Source organism: Lepidothrix coronata, unplaced genomic scaffold (assembly GCF_001604755.1).
Source record: "Lepidothrix coronata isolate B3197 unplaced genomic scaffold, Lepidothrix_coronata-1.0 Scaffold278, whole genome shotgun sequence".
In the NCBI taxonomy this organism is placed as follows: Eukaryota; Metazoa; Chordata; class Aves; order Passeriformes; family Pipridae; genus Lepidothrix; species Lepidothrix coronata.
The window spans coordinates 601,014-616,854 of NW_016690458.1; the positions used below are offsets into that span (position 1 = coordinate 601,014).

Sequence of the window (15,841 nt, forward strand, 5' to 3'; positions counted from 1 at the left end):
TCAGTTCTTATCACTCATCTGTTTTGGGACATCTTTCACGTGTGGATGCATCTCGTTCTGCTCCCCATTTCTAGGGAATGAGCTCTGCCTCAGGAGTGTGTAAATCCCTGGCAATGCTGTCCAGCCACCCTGGTGCCTTTTAAAGCTTACGAGAGAAGCACAGAAAAGCCAAACTTGTCCACTTTGCTGAATATTTTCCTTTTCACTTCTAGGTCCTCCCATTGAGCCCCTGGAGCCAACCAGGCCTTTACCAACTCTTCCTGTTCGCAGAATTCACTCGACTTCGGAAAGGAAACACGAGAGACAGCCACGACCCCCCAGCCCTCCTCTGGGTGACAGGCCAGCTCTCCCTGGCTCCAAACCGAACATCTGTGATGGCAACTTCAACACTGTGGCTCTCTTTAGAGGAGAAATGTTTGTTTTCAAGGTACTTGAAAACTTACCCATGAGTCTCCCTTTAATTTTATCGCTGGAAAAGGTTAATAGAAGTATTTGGTAGTGAGATTTGAAATGTCTGTGAAAATAGCTCTGTTCCTCTGAGGCTGATGAGTGAGCAATATTAGAAGGAAATGTAAGCAGTTTGGCTCTGTAATATTGGTAATCTGTGCCTGATGGGATTCACAAAATGCCTGGGCAGCCTTGTTCAGAAGTCAAGTGACACAGAGGTGGCACTGTGGAATTGTGGAGATTGCCCAGGGAAAGCCTCCAGCACCTCCTGTGCCCACCCTCAATCCACCTGCAGACCACCTCCAGAACAGCTCAGTCCATCCACAGACCACCTCAAAAATCTGCCTCAAACCAGCTCAATCCATCTAAAAAACCAGCTCAGTCCACCTCAAAACCATCTCAGTCCACTCACAGACCACTTTAAAAATCCACTTCAAGATTTTTCCAGCTCAGTCCACTCTTAAACCACCACCAGTTAAAAATGTGAACTGGGTGCACTGGCAGAGAATTCAGGCACCATCCAGCCTGAGAGGAGCCACCTCTGAAGCCATAAAGCAATACCAGTACCTACCCACAATTAATCAAAGAATCCTGGAGTGGTTTGGGCTGGGAGGGACCTTACAGGCCATCTCATTCCACCCCCTGCCATGGGCAGGGACACCTTCAACTGGATCAGGTCGCTCCAAGCCCCATCCCAGCTGTCCTGGAACACTTCCAGGGATGGGGCAGCCACAGCTTCTCTGGGCAGCAAGCCTTGTTGTCTTGAAGGTGACCTGCATGGAACCAGGGCTTCAGGAGTGCTCAGCATGCCTGAAGCTCCTGGGGAGTTTGAGTCAGCCTTCCTTGTAAACTACAGCTGGGGAGGAAGGAGAGGCATTGCTCATTAACCCATTAGAGTGCCTTGAATATGGACATCCATGGTCCCATTCCCAAAATACCAGTAGCTTTCACTGTGTCCAGTGGGTATGAATGTGGAGAGGGATATATTGAAGGTCATTAAATGAACAAACCACATCAGTTGCAGAAAATTCTTGAACTGAAACTGGTTGAAGGCTGGGACAGTATCTGGGAGAAGTCTCACAGGTTCTGTCCTGCTTGTTAAAGCATCCACTGCAGCTTTAACTAATGATCTCATATCTGAAGGGATATTTAATAACTCCTTTGTGCCTTTAGACCTTGTGTGTTTCACACAGTCACCAGGTACTGGTCAGGCTGTCCTGGGCTCAGAGAGCTGAGCACCACCTGCACCAGGACAAGTGTGACACCTCAGTGACAGGACACACAGGGATCACAGTGCTTATAACTTTGGAGTCACTTCCCTCTGCTCCTTTTCCCCCTTTTTTCCGCCCTTTTTCACAGCACCAGCAATCAACTTCTCACTTTTTGGGCTGCCATCTCCCCCACGTGGCACTTCGCTCTCTGAAGACAGTGCTGGGTTGGAGCTGTCACCTGCTGCAGGACATCTGTCTGCAGTGGGGCCTAGGCAGGGATTAGGGATGCTGGATGCCCAGCAAGATAAAAATACTCATTCTGAAGGGGCTTCTGGTTTTCCCAGGATCGCTGGTTCTGGCGGCTGCGCAACAACCGCGTGCAGGAGGGATATCCCATGCAGATTGAGCAGTTCTGGAAAGGCCTCCCCGCCAAGATCGACGCGGCCTATGAGCGCTCTGATGGCAAATTTGTTTTCTTCAAAGGTACAGTACAGTTCAGTACAAGCCAACCCCTCCTGCCTCACCTCACACACTGCTTTTATGGCTTGAAGATGGTGAAAGCAGGTACACTGCACCCTTGGCCTTTTCCCAGGGGGCACTTCAAGCAGCCACTAATCCTTAAAATATAGTTTAGTGTGGGCTGGCCTTGCCAGGACAATCTCTGTATAGAGCTAATATCAATTAAGGGAAGGTGGCTTTCATGTGATGGCAAGAAACAAATCCTTTTTCCCAGGAAGTGTCAGTCTCCTGCCTATCCCCTTGAACACATTTCAGCAGAGCACTGGGGCCTCTCCAAGTACAGGGTGCTCCCAAATCACATTTTTGGACAGTTGTCTCCTGAAGAGACAAAATGACCACCTTGTGCTGGGGCCCCACTTTAGCCCTGGCACCGTGACAGTGTCTGAACAGGATCCTGTAACTCGAGAGCAAGTTGAGAGCAAGGAAGAAGTGCTGGAAAACATCGGCACTGCTGGTAGGAAATCACAGTACCTGGGCTTCTGAATTTGTGTCTGCAGCTTCAGCACCTCAGCTCACTAAACTGTACTAAAACTTGAGAAGGCTCAGGGAAAGGCAACATAAATGACTGAAAATTTTGGGCTGACCTGGAAGGAACTCCTCAGCCTGAGTGAGGGATTGCAGACAGGGGATGAGAGATGTTTTTGAAATCATGACTGGCGTGAGAAGGTAAATGGAAAAGGGTTGTTCAACATTTCTTCTGAAACAAGAGTTGAGGAGCATCAAATTAAATCAGGTTTCAGATTCACAATGAAGTGGAGGAGTAGCTTTTTCACAGTTCAGGCTGGAAGTCCTCAACATGCTGTGGTTCTGGGGCTATTCAATGTTTGTAGCAATTCGACTCCTAACTGGGCAAACCTGTTTGTTGTTTGTGTCCCCCCGATCTCTAGGAGATAAGTACTGGGTTTTTAAGGAAGTGACAGCAGAGCCAGGCTACCCCCACAGCCTGGTGGAGCTGGGGAACTGCCTGCCCCGGGAGGGCATCGACACGGCCCTGCGCTGGGAGCCCGTGGGCAAAACCTACTTCTTCAAAGGGGACAGGTACTGGAGGTACAATGAGGACAAGAGAGCCACAGACCCAGGATACCCAAAGCCCATCACCGTGTGGAGAGGAGTCCCTCAGGCTCCTCAGGGAGCTTTCATCAGCAAGGAAGGCTGTATGTATCTGCATCATTGCTTGTAATGACAAGTATTACATTACAAGTAACAGCTTGTGCTGGGAGTTGGGGGCTGGGTGTGGGGTGTTTCAGGTATTTCCTGGTACAGCAATCGAGTCGCTGAAGCCCTGGGGTCACCTGGACCCTGTGAGCAGCAGCACTCTGAGATCTTTCCTGACCCTCATCCCAACCCATGCACATCCTCAGCTGTTAAACCACATTATCACATTGCCAGCTCTGGGGGGACAGGACTTTTTCTGCTACAACAGCCCCTGGTTTTCTTGGGCCCTGGTTGTGAGGGTGCTGTAACCTACATTTCCTCATGATTTCTTACCTGTAGCTGGCTCAGGCTCTCTGTGACAGGCTCCAGCCTGTCTGATGTTGGCAGTTAGAATCATGGAATCAGACAGGTTGGAAAGGACCTCTGAGATCATCAAGTCCAACCCTTGATCCAACCCCACTGTGGTTCCAGACCATGGCACTGATGCCACATCCAGTCTCACCTTCAACTCCTCCAGGGACAGAGAATCCACCCCCTCCCTGGGCAGCCCATTCCAATGGCTGAGCACCCTCTCTGTAAAAAATTGCTTCCTAATATCCAACCTAAACCTCCCCTGGCACAGCTGAAGACCCAGCCCTCTTGTCTTACTGATCACTGCCTGGGAGAAGAGCCCGACCCCCACCTGGCTCCCCCCTCCTGTCAGGGGAGTTGCAGAGTCAGGAGGTCTCCCCTGAGCCTCCTCCTCTCCAGGCTGAGCCCCCCCAGCTCCCTCAGCCTCTCCTCACAGCCCTTGTGCTCCAGTCCCTTCCCCAGCCTCGCTGCTCTTCCCTGGCCCTGCTCCAGCCCCTCCATGTCCTTCCTGAGCTGAGGGCCCAGAACTGGACACAGCACTCCAGGGGTGGCCTCACCAGTGCTGAGTCCAGGGGCAGAATCACTGCCCTGCTCCTGCTGCCACACTGTTCCTGAGCCAGGCCAGGATCCATTGGCCCTCTTGGCCACCTGGGCACACTCTGGCTCCTGTTCAGCTTCCTGTCCATCCCCACTCCCAGCTCCCTTCCTGCCTGGCTGCTCTCCAGCCACTCTGTCCCAGCCTGGAGCTGCCGGGGGTTGTTGTGGCCAAAGTGCAGGACCCAGCACTTGGCCTGGTTGAACCTCATCCCGTTGGAATCAGCCCATGGATCCAGCTTGGCCAGGTCCCTCTGCAGAGCCCTCCTGCCTTCCAGCAGATCGACACTCCCCCCCAGTTTGGTGTCATCTGCAAATTTGCTAATGGTGGACTCAATGCCCTCATCTAAATCATCAGTAAAGATATTAAATAGAACTGGGCCCAACTCTGATCCCTGGGGGATACCACTGGTGATCAGTAGCCTTGAAGTTATGCTCCCAGTAGGGGCTTGGACCTCCAGAGGCTCCTTCCAACACATTTCTTTCTCTGATTTGAAGATTTCTTCCTCTTCATCCAATTAGGGAAAGAGCTAACAGAGGGGGCTTGTGCCCTTGAGGCTGTTTAAATTTGGAGCTGTGGTGTGAGAGCAGGGCTGTAGGGCTGGACCAGGCTGGAGGATGGCAGTGAGAGCCAGCCAACCTGGGGGACAGTCCAGGAGCCCCAACACTTTCACCACAGCTCCCTTCTCCTATTTTCTTTAATGTTTTTCTAGTCATTTGAGAGTCACTAGAAAAGGAGTCTGGGGAGAGGGGGGTAATTCAAACACACAGCATAAAGCATCACCCTTTTTCTAGCAGCAGGACAAGACTGGTCCTCAACACAGGCCAGATATTCTGGATTTTGTGGCCAAAAGGACTCATCTTACCCAGCATCTGCTCTCTGAGGCTGGGTGAATAGAAACAAATGTTCTTCCAAACTGACCCAGGCACGCACTGGCACTCTGCAGATGTTGTTATTTACTCGGTAATGACAAGCACATACTTACAGATGCTTTAGTAAAAAATAACTCACTGCAGCACACTTCTTTAAAGTTAGTAGGGTTTTTTTTTAATTCCCTACTTGTCTTGGTCAGGAGGAATGGTGTTCCATGGGCAATGTTGAACACACAAGCCAGGGTTACGGCTTCCCCTTTAAATCTCAGCTCCAAAACCACCTTCACTTTCCAATGGTTCAGGAATGCCCTGGATAAATGTATTTTATTGACCCAGGCAGTGCCCACCTCCCACTGTTCAGGCTCCCTGAACAACCTCACACAAGCACAACTCAACTTGGAAATGGTGAAAAATACCCTCTGTTTTGTCTCCTAGTTTACACCTACTTTTACAAAGGGAAGGAGTACTGGAAGTTCGATAACCAGAGGCTGAGCGTGGAGCCAGGCTACCCCAGGTCGATCCTGAAGGACTGGATGGGCTGTAACCAGAAGGATGTTGAGCGGAGCAAAGACCGGCGGCTCCCGCACGACGACGTGGACATCATGGTGACCATCAACGACGTGCCCAGCACCGTCAACGCCATCGCAGTGGTGATCCCCTGCATCCTGTCCCTGTGCATCCTCGTCCTGGTGTACACAATCTTCCAGTTCAAAAACAAAGAGGTGCAGCAAAACGTTGTGTACTACAAAAGACCTGTCCAGGAGTGGGTATGACACAGCTTGCTGCACACTGCACCTCGTTGAGCTGATGAGGACTATGGACGTGCAAAAAAAAGAGAAAAATGCATTGAAAAGCCTACCAAACAAAACTACTTCAGTGACCTACAAGTTTTGGACAGCCTGGGACCGAAATAAGCAGGAAAACTGGAAAAAATACAGGCAGGCAGCCTTGCAGTGTGGAGCCTCTTTCCTTCGTGCTGCCTCGGTCACCTGTCGGTCGCGGTGCATCCACAGGCTCGCTCTGCCAGCACCAGAGTCTTCGAGACAGGTTTCAACTGATCTGGGAAACTTCATTCAGTTCCCTGCACCAGTGCCCCCTGTTAAACCCAGCATTCTCCAGTGTAGCTAAACCACCTCTGAACAGAACCATTTTTTTAATAGCTGTCTCATAAACGAATTAAGATCATGAAATCTATGAACGGGAACAATTCAGTGTCATAAGCAGAAGACATTCTGATGCTGAACCATTCTAAAAGATCTTCTTAGTTTATTACAAAATCCAGGGATCTACCTGGATAACAATTTCCAATACCTGCTGGTCAGATGTTTTGTACATTCATAACTAATCAACGCTGCCACTCAGCACAGTGCACAAGGAACCACCGAGCACTCAAAGAGGTACCGGAGTGCGGAGCAGAAGCTCAAGAAGCACCAAACCAGACACTTGGCAACATCAAGCCCTAGACTGGGACAATCTGAAGACAAAGTAATTGGGTCTAAAAAAAAAAACCAACAAACCAATCATAGGAATACATGTTTTTGTTTTGGGAGCCACTTATGAAAGAAATATTTAAATGTCATATAAGTTGGTTTAAGCTCCCAGCAGCAAGAACCAATGAACCAATGGGTACTGAAATACCAGGAATATGTGTAGACTTAGACTGCACTCTGCCCCTGTTAAGACACTGGGAAAAGATGAGTTGTTGTTCTGTGGCATGTGTAACTAGATTGTGGAATTTGTACGTTGGGTTTCAGGAGAATGGAAATGTTTGTTTGGAGTGAGGTGGTCATTATATTTTGCTGAAATAGTCAAGGTACAGTAAGAATTAGGCCTGTTTATAAAACTAAATCCAAGCCCTGTAGATGTTACAAACATTGTATGCCTTTGAAATTTGGGGGTTTTTTTGTTTTGCTCACTTCTTCACAGGCAAATATTTGGCAAGGACCAAAGGGAGCATGCCACACAGTAGAATGAGTTCATCACTAGCCACGTTTGATAGAGCCATAAAAATCAGGTAAAGGCTAGAAAAATACCTTAACTTCCAGCTAGTGAGTTCCCACGAGTCTCTTCCTACAACAGTAGCTTCTGCTTGTCCCTCTTCCAGTCATGAGTGGTTCAGGATGTTCTGTCCTAACCACAAACTTTTGATTTTCCTGTTGATGCTGATATTTCTACCATGTTGAATAAGAGTGGAAGAGCCTCTTGCAGTACAGTGTCATGGCAAAGCCCAGCCCTGTTCAGAAGTGCCATCCATGTCAGCACAGGAACTGCTTTGCACGCTCACCGTGATAATCACGGGTGATTAGCCTAAGCCCTCTGCCTATAACTGAATTTTATTCAGTGCAAATGAAGTGCAATGCACAGAATGTCCAGTTAGTATAGAAAAAGTACAGCTTTATAATGTCAGCTCTGAAACAAACCCCACGGACAACAAACATGCTAAAACTATTCCTAACTACAGTGAGGAACGAAGCAGCAGAGAGATTGTTAGCATTCTGGATTGCTAATTAGTGCTCAAATATTGCTCTGGTGAAGCGGGATAGACACATAGATACGTCTGGTGAAGCCCACTAGGACTGCATAACGCGTGGTCTCAAACTGTATTTTGTCCTTCATAACTGATTTCCATAGCCAAGCTGTTTATTGTGTTTAAACATAAAATATTACCAACATATTACAAAATAAGTGAGAAGCAAGTAGATGAGAAACTTCGAGTTGTAGTGAAACCTGTGCTAACGTCTCATGATGGGTGAAGGAGTGCAAAGGACCAAACGAAATCGGAGCTACTAATCAGACACCCCCACGCTACTCCGTGTTGCTCTGTGTACTAGAGGTGTGGTAGGACGCACACCACGGACTCCACAGCCACCTCGGTCTCATCTGTACGCTGCCATCTCTCTGGGGCTGGCACAGCCCAAACCTTTGAGCAACTTCCAACAGCCATCATTAAAAAAAAAAAAAAAAAAAAAAGAATTTACAACCGAGAGCGTTGTCTGGGTTCCTTTGTATCGTTTATATCCTTCTCCTGCCCGAAGGCAGATTTTTGGCCTGTCCAAGGAACAGGCTGTTCAGGCAGCAAAGTGCCCGGGTGGGCACAGGCTGAGCCGTGTCCTCAGACAGCTGCCTGTGCCCCAGGGTGCCAGGCCCCGCTCAGCAAGGCTGAGCTGTGCTGCCAAAACCCAGCCTGCCTGGAGCTGCTGCTGCACAGCCACAGAAGTGCCACGGGGCCTTTCCTGCCTGCTCTGTACCTGCCTCCTGGGGCACAGCTCTGATTTTCCAGGGCGTGAGGTACTCGTGGAGGTGTGTGGGGAGTGAGAACAGCCCCCTGCAGGTACAGGAGGTGGCACTGGGGGGCGGGGGCAGGGGGTGAGCAGCTGACCCTCTTCCCACAGTACAACCCCATTCACACCATTATCTCTCTTGCCAAGATCAGCCCCTGGGCAGTCCTGGGGTGACCTGGACCAGGGCACAAACATCGGTAGTTGTGTAAGGGGCAGTTCCTTAGTATTCCCACTCTTGCTGGGATCCTGTGTTCTGCTGCAGCAGCTGATCAGTGGAGGGTGGACTCGCTGCTGCCCATCAGCTTGGCCAGAGCTCTCCATGATCCAGCTCCTGATCCAGCTCCTGTCCCGAAATGCAGCACCAGGACACACTGTCCCCACAGGGGAGCAGGGAACAGCAGAGCTAATTCAAGCCTCATGAGCAAGAGCCTGTTGGTGTGTTCCTGTGATCCCATCCTGTATTGTACAGCCCCAGGGCCATTTGTCCAGCCCAGGGACCCTGGCACAGGGGGACCTTAGAGCAGCCAACTATGCACACTCACTGCACTGCACTCAATATCCTATTTGGTTTTCCTCCAGTTTTTGACTACTTCAAATAATTTCATCACCATTAAGGTTCATTTTCCCAGGTAAGTTAGAAATTTGCTGGTATATAGGATAACTACAGTCAGAAAAGTTGGTCCTCCACTAAGACAGATTAGTTATTCCTAACTTGTAATTAGTCATCTCATTTCATGGCTCGCTCACCCACGGTCCTAAAAGCCTTTGGCACAAAAACCTGCCAGTGCAGTACAACAGACCTTCTTCATATCCCTGTGGACTCCTTTAAGGAATTGCACAGATCTTTTGAGACATGACTTGCCATTAAAACACCACATTTATGCTCTCTCATGATCCGTGTTTCTAAAACCATTTTTTATTATAGTTCATTTTTCTTGTATACAGGTCCATCTCACCAATTCAGAATTCCCACAAACCCATGTTTCAAACAGGTACCATGTTTGCCACCTTCCAGTTCCCAAGCTCCCAGAGGTCTCACCCCAGTTGGCAATGCCCTGTCCTGCCCTGACTCCTGGGCATATCAGAACCCCCAACACTGCACCATCTTTCCCACTGAAGGATTTGGATTACACAGAGTGGATTATTCTTCTCATTTACCTCTAAACTGTCTTTAAGACCTAACACAGATCAAGGTCACCAGTGCAAGCCAGGATTCCTGCCTGGAGACGGGAATGAGAAAAAAACAGTGACAGGAGTTGCAGGGGAAAATTTCAGCCTCCCTCACTTCCCATGTGATGAACACAGGCCAACAAGGATGGGAAGAGTCAGAATCCTGCCATGTCCACCCAGGAGCTGAGCACTGTGAGGTGACCAAAAGGAAGCAGCTTCTCACTCTGAATACTGAGACAGGCTGAGAGGAGGAGACCAGAGTCATGCCAAGAAAGGTGGTGCTCAGTATCAAAGGGCAGGGCTGCTCTGATCAGAGACTATGGCAATCTTTATTCAACAGTTTAAGGAGCAGCCTTTAATCAACTAAAACTTACAAAGCCTTTCCTAAACATCCAGACAGTAGAACAAAAATAGAAGTTTCCCTAATTTTTCACAAAGCCCGAAGCACCAGGGCTGAAAAGAGCTCTGCCCACACAGCCCTCAGGCCAGCACTCCTCAAGAGAACCCTCTTGCTGAGAGCAATCCAGCCACGAGGGAATGGCTTCCTCTTACCCTCAGGATGGGAAATGGAGGCACTTCTATGCCTTCAGTGCACCCTTAGTGGGCAAGCAGAAAAGCAAGTGAAATGAGAGATCAGTGAGAAAGAGCTGTTTGGAAGGCAATCACTACTTCTACCCAAAAGTAGCATCCACAGCTCCTTCCCATCATCACTCCCGGGCATGGGCAGAGCTCTTCAGGAGGAAGCTCCCAAATCTGTACCCTCTGACTCAAGTGACTGCTCAGAACCGTATTACAGAACCTTTGTCTCCAAGGTAACTCCAGATGAGGTGGTTCAAATTCAAAATAGGGGTTTGCTGACTTCCAAGGGTTTCCCAGTGCAGGAGGTGAACTGCAGGACAAATTAGGCCCACTGGCCATAGTGTGCCTTTGGGGCTCTCTCCTGCGGCTGCCTCAGGAGAGCACAGGTGACACCAGATCAAACTCTGCTCCAGGCACTCCCACACTGTTGCTGTTAAAAGTCCTTGGATTAACTCTAACAAACTCCAGGTTTTATCCACATGGTCACTTCAGAATCACCATTCCCATGGGAACAGCTCAGGGCAAAAGAGAAGGTGATGGCTTTTAGATTATTTTGTGGCAAGTAAAATCCTCTGTTGTTGGTACTGGACATCCAAGGGGTTCTTTTGTCTACCTATAGCAGGAACACCATCAAGCAGCTGTGTGGAAAGAGACGGCAGTGCATGTAGTGCCAAAACAAACTGCTGTGCTGCAGGACACTGCTGCAAGACTTAAGGCAAAGCATTCTCTAGTGATCAACATCCAAGAGCCATAAGAATAAATATTGTGGGTAACCTGAGGGGCTCAGTCAGCACCACAACACCAGAAAGCAGAGCTGAAGAACTCGAGAACATCAGCAAAGGGACAGAGAGCATTCCTTATTTGTATCTTATGCATGTTATTTGTCAATACTTAAGTTTACAAAACACTACAAAAAGTTGATTTTGCAGCCTCTTCCTTGGGTCAGAAATATCATCAGAAGGTCTGGATGCCTGTGATCCACAGTGCAGCTCAACACTTCACTCCTTAGGAGCTTTCTGGGAAGTCAGAACCAACACTGCTCATGTCAGGCTGAAACACAAAACAGAAGGGAGGTTTGGCAGTGCCAGGGAGTGCAGAAGGCATTTCAAAACACCAGTACAGTCAGTTTTCACCCTCCAGTTACAAAGGCCCAGTAGAAATTCCCCTTCCTAGAAGAGAAGGGCCTATGGAAAGAGGGAAGCAGATGTTGTGGCTGCTAACAGGCAGCCACAGGAACAAACCTGTCAAGCTGGCAAAGGTAAAACGCACACTCAGCCTGGCCCAGGGAGTGATTAACAGCTCAGAGCAAGTTTAATTATGGCTCTGATATGCTCAGAGACATCCAGGCTTTGTACCAGAACTGTAAAGGGGCAAAGAACTCTTTCGAAGTGTTCCAAAGTCTAGGAAGTTGTTATGCCATAAACTATTCCCATAAATTCTTATGATACCCGAGAACTCGGCCACTAAGTTACAGTGCTCTGGTAGCTCAGGAACACACTTTTAGCCCCACAGCAATGGTCCTCAGAGCTGTAACTAATGAAAGCCCAAATGCAGTTTGCAGAGGACACTGATCTATGTGCATCCGAAACCTTGTGAAAACATTTTCAGACATAATGAAAGGGGAAGGTCCTGTATCATTGCTACTCCAGGCAGAAAACAAAGCTTGCCTCGCATTAAAAGATAAGATGGACAAAGCCTTTGACAAAAAGGCTTTAAAAATATTCAGGTTGGCAGTTTTAAATTAAAAAGATTTAAGGTAGCAGCAGCAGCTGACAAGCCATAAAGTCTTTCTGGCTCCAGAAATGGTTGTACAAGCATTTGAAATAACTTTACGTGGGTTACAACAATCAAAAGCCAAGATGTCACGCAAAGTCACTGACATTTTAACTTTTAAAACAAGGTTTGTTTAAAAAAAACCCATTCATGTCATAGCTAAGCACTGAACGGGTAGGGAAGCAAACCTGACAGCTGAAATGGATGTGGTTTCCCACAAAAAGGATTCTCACTGCTCGCACATTCCATCACCCAACTGCTGCCAGTAACCAACAAAAGGAAGGAGGCAGTAAGGAAAGGGTAATTAAAAAAAGATAAATCAACTGCAAAACCATCAACTTTATGCTAAAATAATAGTTTATAACAAAATCTGTGGCCAGAGCTGGCTCCCCCTCACCTGTCAATCAGGGAGTCCCTCATGTTGGTGGCGATGGTGCTGGGCTGGGCCTCGTTGAGCTTGAAGATGCTCTCGATGACGGAGAGCTCTGTGCTGGTGGTGTCCAGCCCGCAGAAGGCACACCAGTCGTTCACCACCATGCCCGCCGCGATCACCTCGCTGCCGCGGTTCACCGTCCCCGCCTGCGGGCAGGGCACAGCGTCAGCCACAGCAGCACAGCTCCTCACACACCTCTGGCAAAACCTTTAGTGGGGGCCTCAGCTCATGCCCCTGAAGAGCTGAAAGCTCCTGCCCATCAGCAAAGCCCAGGTGAAATGGTTAATGACCAGCCTGCAGTGTGTGGTGAGAAGGTGGTGTGGCATCCAGGGAAGCAGAGTCCGGCCAGGAGGAAGGAGGATGGCACAGCAACAGTGGCTGAGCACATCCAACTGAGCAGGCACGGGGGTTTGTTACTTAATTTTTGTAAACACTGGCTTCAGTCAAACCAGACAACCTCATATTCTGTGTCTGCACCACACACAATCCCAGCAGAAGCAACATTTCAGGAGCAAAGTAAAAGCACTGAGCAGTTTATCCAGACTCAGGGAAGACAGGGAACTGTCTCAGGAGACTTGGCCTGTTCAAGTTTTCCCTCATCTCCCACTTGGAACTGCTCTGCAGAGAAACAGCATCCAGGAGCCCATGAGATAGAGCCACACTAGAACTGGGCTGGGAGGGAGTGGGAAAGGCAAACACAAACCCACAAAAGCCTTACCACGAGTGGGACCTGGAGCAGTGAGGACAGTTCATCCTGGTCATCTATTGAAGTTTTGGGGTGCACGAGTCCTCCCTGGTTACTAAAAACACAGTAACTTCCCACCAGCACCTGATCTGCAACCGTTTGCCTGAAAACCTCCACCTTCAGCACATCTGCCAAGATCTCCTCTGTCTCCTGCCAACAGGAAGAGAACAAAGCCTTCAGTAAAATGGCACCGTGGAACTGGAAGTCAAGCTGTTCCTGCACACAGCCCTCTGAGAGCCTCCCACTCTGCACAACCCATTGCAACCCAGCCAAGGTAAAACACAAACCCAACCTCCATATTCTATATGTTCCCAGTGTCACCACAAACACAACGCTGTGCTATTACTGGGAAATGCCCAAATCCCCCCTCTTTCTGCTGGCAGTACATCAGCTGTGTCAATGCCTGTTCTCTGAGCATTCCCAGTCCTCCCAAACCACCATGACAAAGTCATCTTATCCTTCTGCAGAACTCTTAAGAACTTCCTCCCCCTCCAGGTTTCACTGTGAACTATTTTGGTTTCTCTCTGCCCATCTTACCTTACTTTTTGCACTTATTTATAATATATTATGCTGCAAAGCCCATTACCCTTATTTTTCTTTTCCACTTGCACTCCTAACACCAAGTCCCATCTCTTCTTCAGCTTTAGCACCAGCTGAAAGCAAACACTGTCATGACCTGTAGCTCCACAAACCTCTTTATGCTATTAAGGTATCAGTTCTCAGACATAAAGTAGCAGCAATTTTGTCTCCTTTGCTCTTATTTTAAACTTCCATTACTAAACTTCTTGTTTTTCTTTCAGCCCTCTGTAATCACTCACAACCATGGCCTCTTTCAACTGTTACAGATTTTGGGTAGCTCAGCTGCAGCTCCCAACTCCTGCTGTGATCCTCAGTGCCCTCCTCTGGGTGCTCTTTATTACCCTCTAATTCACTCAGTTTTACCACCCAAAGCAAACTGCACCCAACAATCATGGAATCACAGGATGCTTTGGGTTGGAGGGGCCTTAAAGTTCATCTCATCCCACCCCCTGGCATGGGCAGGAACACCTTCCACTAGCCCAGGTTGCTCCAACCTGGCCCTGGACACTTCCAGGGGTGGGGCAGCCACAGCTTCTCTGGGCAACCTGTGCCAGGGCCTCCCCACCCTCACAGGGAAGAATTTCTTCCCAATATCCCATCTAACCCTGCCCTCTGGCAGTGGGAAGCCATTCCCCCCAGTCCTGTCCCGTGATACACACTCACCCCTCTCATCCCCCTTCCCTTCTCCAGGGCTGACCCAGAGGCCACAAGCGCAGCCTGGGCACTGCTTCCCAGCCCCACCCCGTGCCCACAGCAGTGCCCCAGGGCCCTGTACCCTGTCCAGGTCCGGGTGCACCAGGGCCACGTAGTCGTTGCAGGTGGTGACGTTGCCCAGGGCCGAGAGCCGCTCCTCCACCCGCTGGATGCGCACCGAGTCCGGGAGGCTGTTCCGGATGTGCTGCAGCTCCTGGTCTGTCGTGCTGCTCGGGACCAGCAGCCCGTGTCTGTTCCCTAAAACGGAAAAAAAAAAAGCAGAATGGAATAAAGAATGTTCCTAGGGGTTTCCCAGCACCTCCCTGCTGTTCGCACCCTGCCCTGACTCAGTGTGCTCCTCCCAGGACCCAGCCCAGGAGATTTGGTACCATTTAAAAATAACCAGCACCACGGGAAAGAAAAAACCAGCGTGAGGCACCGGCTGTGGGGGAGTAGCACTATCACAAATCCCTTTCACAACAGGAGTCGAGGAAGCTTGAGGTTCTCAGTGAGACCCTTTGACAAAGAACTCCCCGTGAAGATGCCAAGTGCTCCACGAAAGGTCCGGGTGCTGCTGTTCGTGTGACTGAGGCAGCACCATGGGATGGTTAAAGGAACAAAAAACCACTCGGGCATTAGAACAGCCCCCGGGGTCGAGGGACGCGGCCCCGGCCAGGCACGGGACGCTTCCCCGAACTCCCCCGGGACCCTCCCCGTCCCCCAAGGCTTTCCCCTCACGTACCCACACACATCCTGCCGATGATGCGGCAGCCGGCGATGGACGCGTGCACCACCGGGATGGTCCCGAACAGCTCCCCCTCGAACACGCTGCAAGGACAAAGCGCCGTCAGGGCCCCGCGGAGCCGGGCAGAGCAGCGCCGGGCCGGGCAGGGCAGGGCCATCTCACCTGTAGAAGTTCTCTGAGCCGCCGATGGCCACGAGGCAGTAGGCGTTGGTGAGCTTGGCGAAACAGCCCAGCTCGTTGTTGTTCTCGAAGCTGGCGCGGACCGCCATGGCGGGAACGGGTGTGGGAATGGGGCTGGGAACGGGGCCGGCAGTGAGAACGGGGCGGGTGCCGGGCCGGGAACGGAAATGGGGCTAGGCCCTGCTCTGGGGCTGGGGCCGGGAAGGAGCAGAGTCCGCAGTCACTCCTGGCGCCGCCGCCGCCGCCTCAGTCGGAACCACGGGGTGCGGCTGCTTCCGCTTCCGGCGGGCGAGGGGCAGAGCGGCGCCCGGCACGCCCGGCGGTCACAGCGCCCCCCACCGGCCGGGAGGTGCGACCGCCCCAGGCAGGGGAGGGACTGACGCGGGACATCCCCGGAGAGACAAACACCCACCCGGGAGGGACAAACACCCACCCGGGAGGGACAAACACCCAAACACCCACCCGGGAGGGACAAACACCCAAACACCCACCCGGGAGGGACAAACACCCACC

General features: G+C 50.4%; 2 protein-coding genes across 3 annotated transcripts in view; one reads left to right on the plus strand and one right to left on the minus strand.

The window, feature by feature from the left end:
• Positions 1–8,131, plus strand: part of MMP24 (matrix metallopeptidase 24) — a 48,433-nt gene extending 40,302 nt beyond the window's left edge. For both annotated transcript variants that reach the window (XM_017836483.1, XM_017836484.1), the window contains exons 6-9: positions 213–427; positions 2,003–2,141; positions 3,065–3,331; positions 5,586–8,131. In XM_017836483.1, the coding sequence (XP_017691972.1) occupies positions 213–427; positions 2,003–2,141; positions 3,065–3,331; positions 5,586–5,923 (959 nt within the window). In that variant the 3' untranslated portion in view covers positions 5,924–8,131. The remainder of the gene's footprint in view (positions 1–212; positions 428–2,002; positions 2,142–3,064; positions 3,332–5,585) is intronic.
• Positions 8,132–9,325: 1,194 nt separating this feature from the next.
• EIF6 (eukaryotic translation initiation factor 6) lies at positions 9,326–15,587 on the minus strand. The gene is made up of 6 exons (XM_017836503.1): positions 15,311–15,587; positions 15,146–15,231; positions 14,486–14,661; positions 13,105–13,281; positions 12,351–12,532; positions 9,326–11,230 (listed from the first exon to the last, which is right to left on the minus strand). Exons 1-6 carry the CDS (start codon positions 15,415–15,417, stop codon positions 11,221–11,223), a joined length of 738 nt encoding a protein of 245 aa, XP_017691992.1. The 5' UTR covers positions 15,418–15,587; the 3' UTR covers positions 9,326–11,220.
• Positions 15,588–15,841: the final 254 nt, after the last annotated feature.

Excerpts from the sequence above, each read along its gene's own strand:
- EIF6 (XM_017836503.1), bottom strand. The coding sequence starts at position 15,417 with ATGGCGGTCCGCGCCAGCTTCGAGAACAACAACGAGCTGGGCTGTTTC. Across the intron at positions 15,232-15,310 it reads GGCTCAGAGAACTTCTACAG|CGTGTTCGAGGGGGAGCTGT; the intron begins GTGAGATGGCCC and ends TTGTCCTTGCAG. Across the intron at positions 12,533-13,104 it reads TGCTCCAGGTCCCACTCGTG|GCGGGGACGGTGAACCGCGG; the intron begins GTAAGGCTTTTG and ends CCCTGCCCGCAG.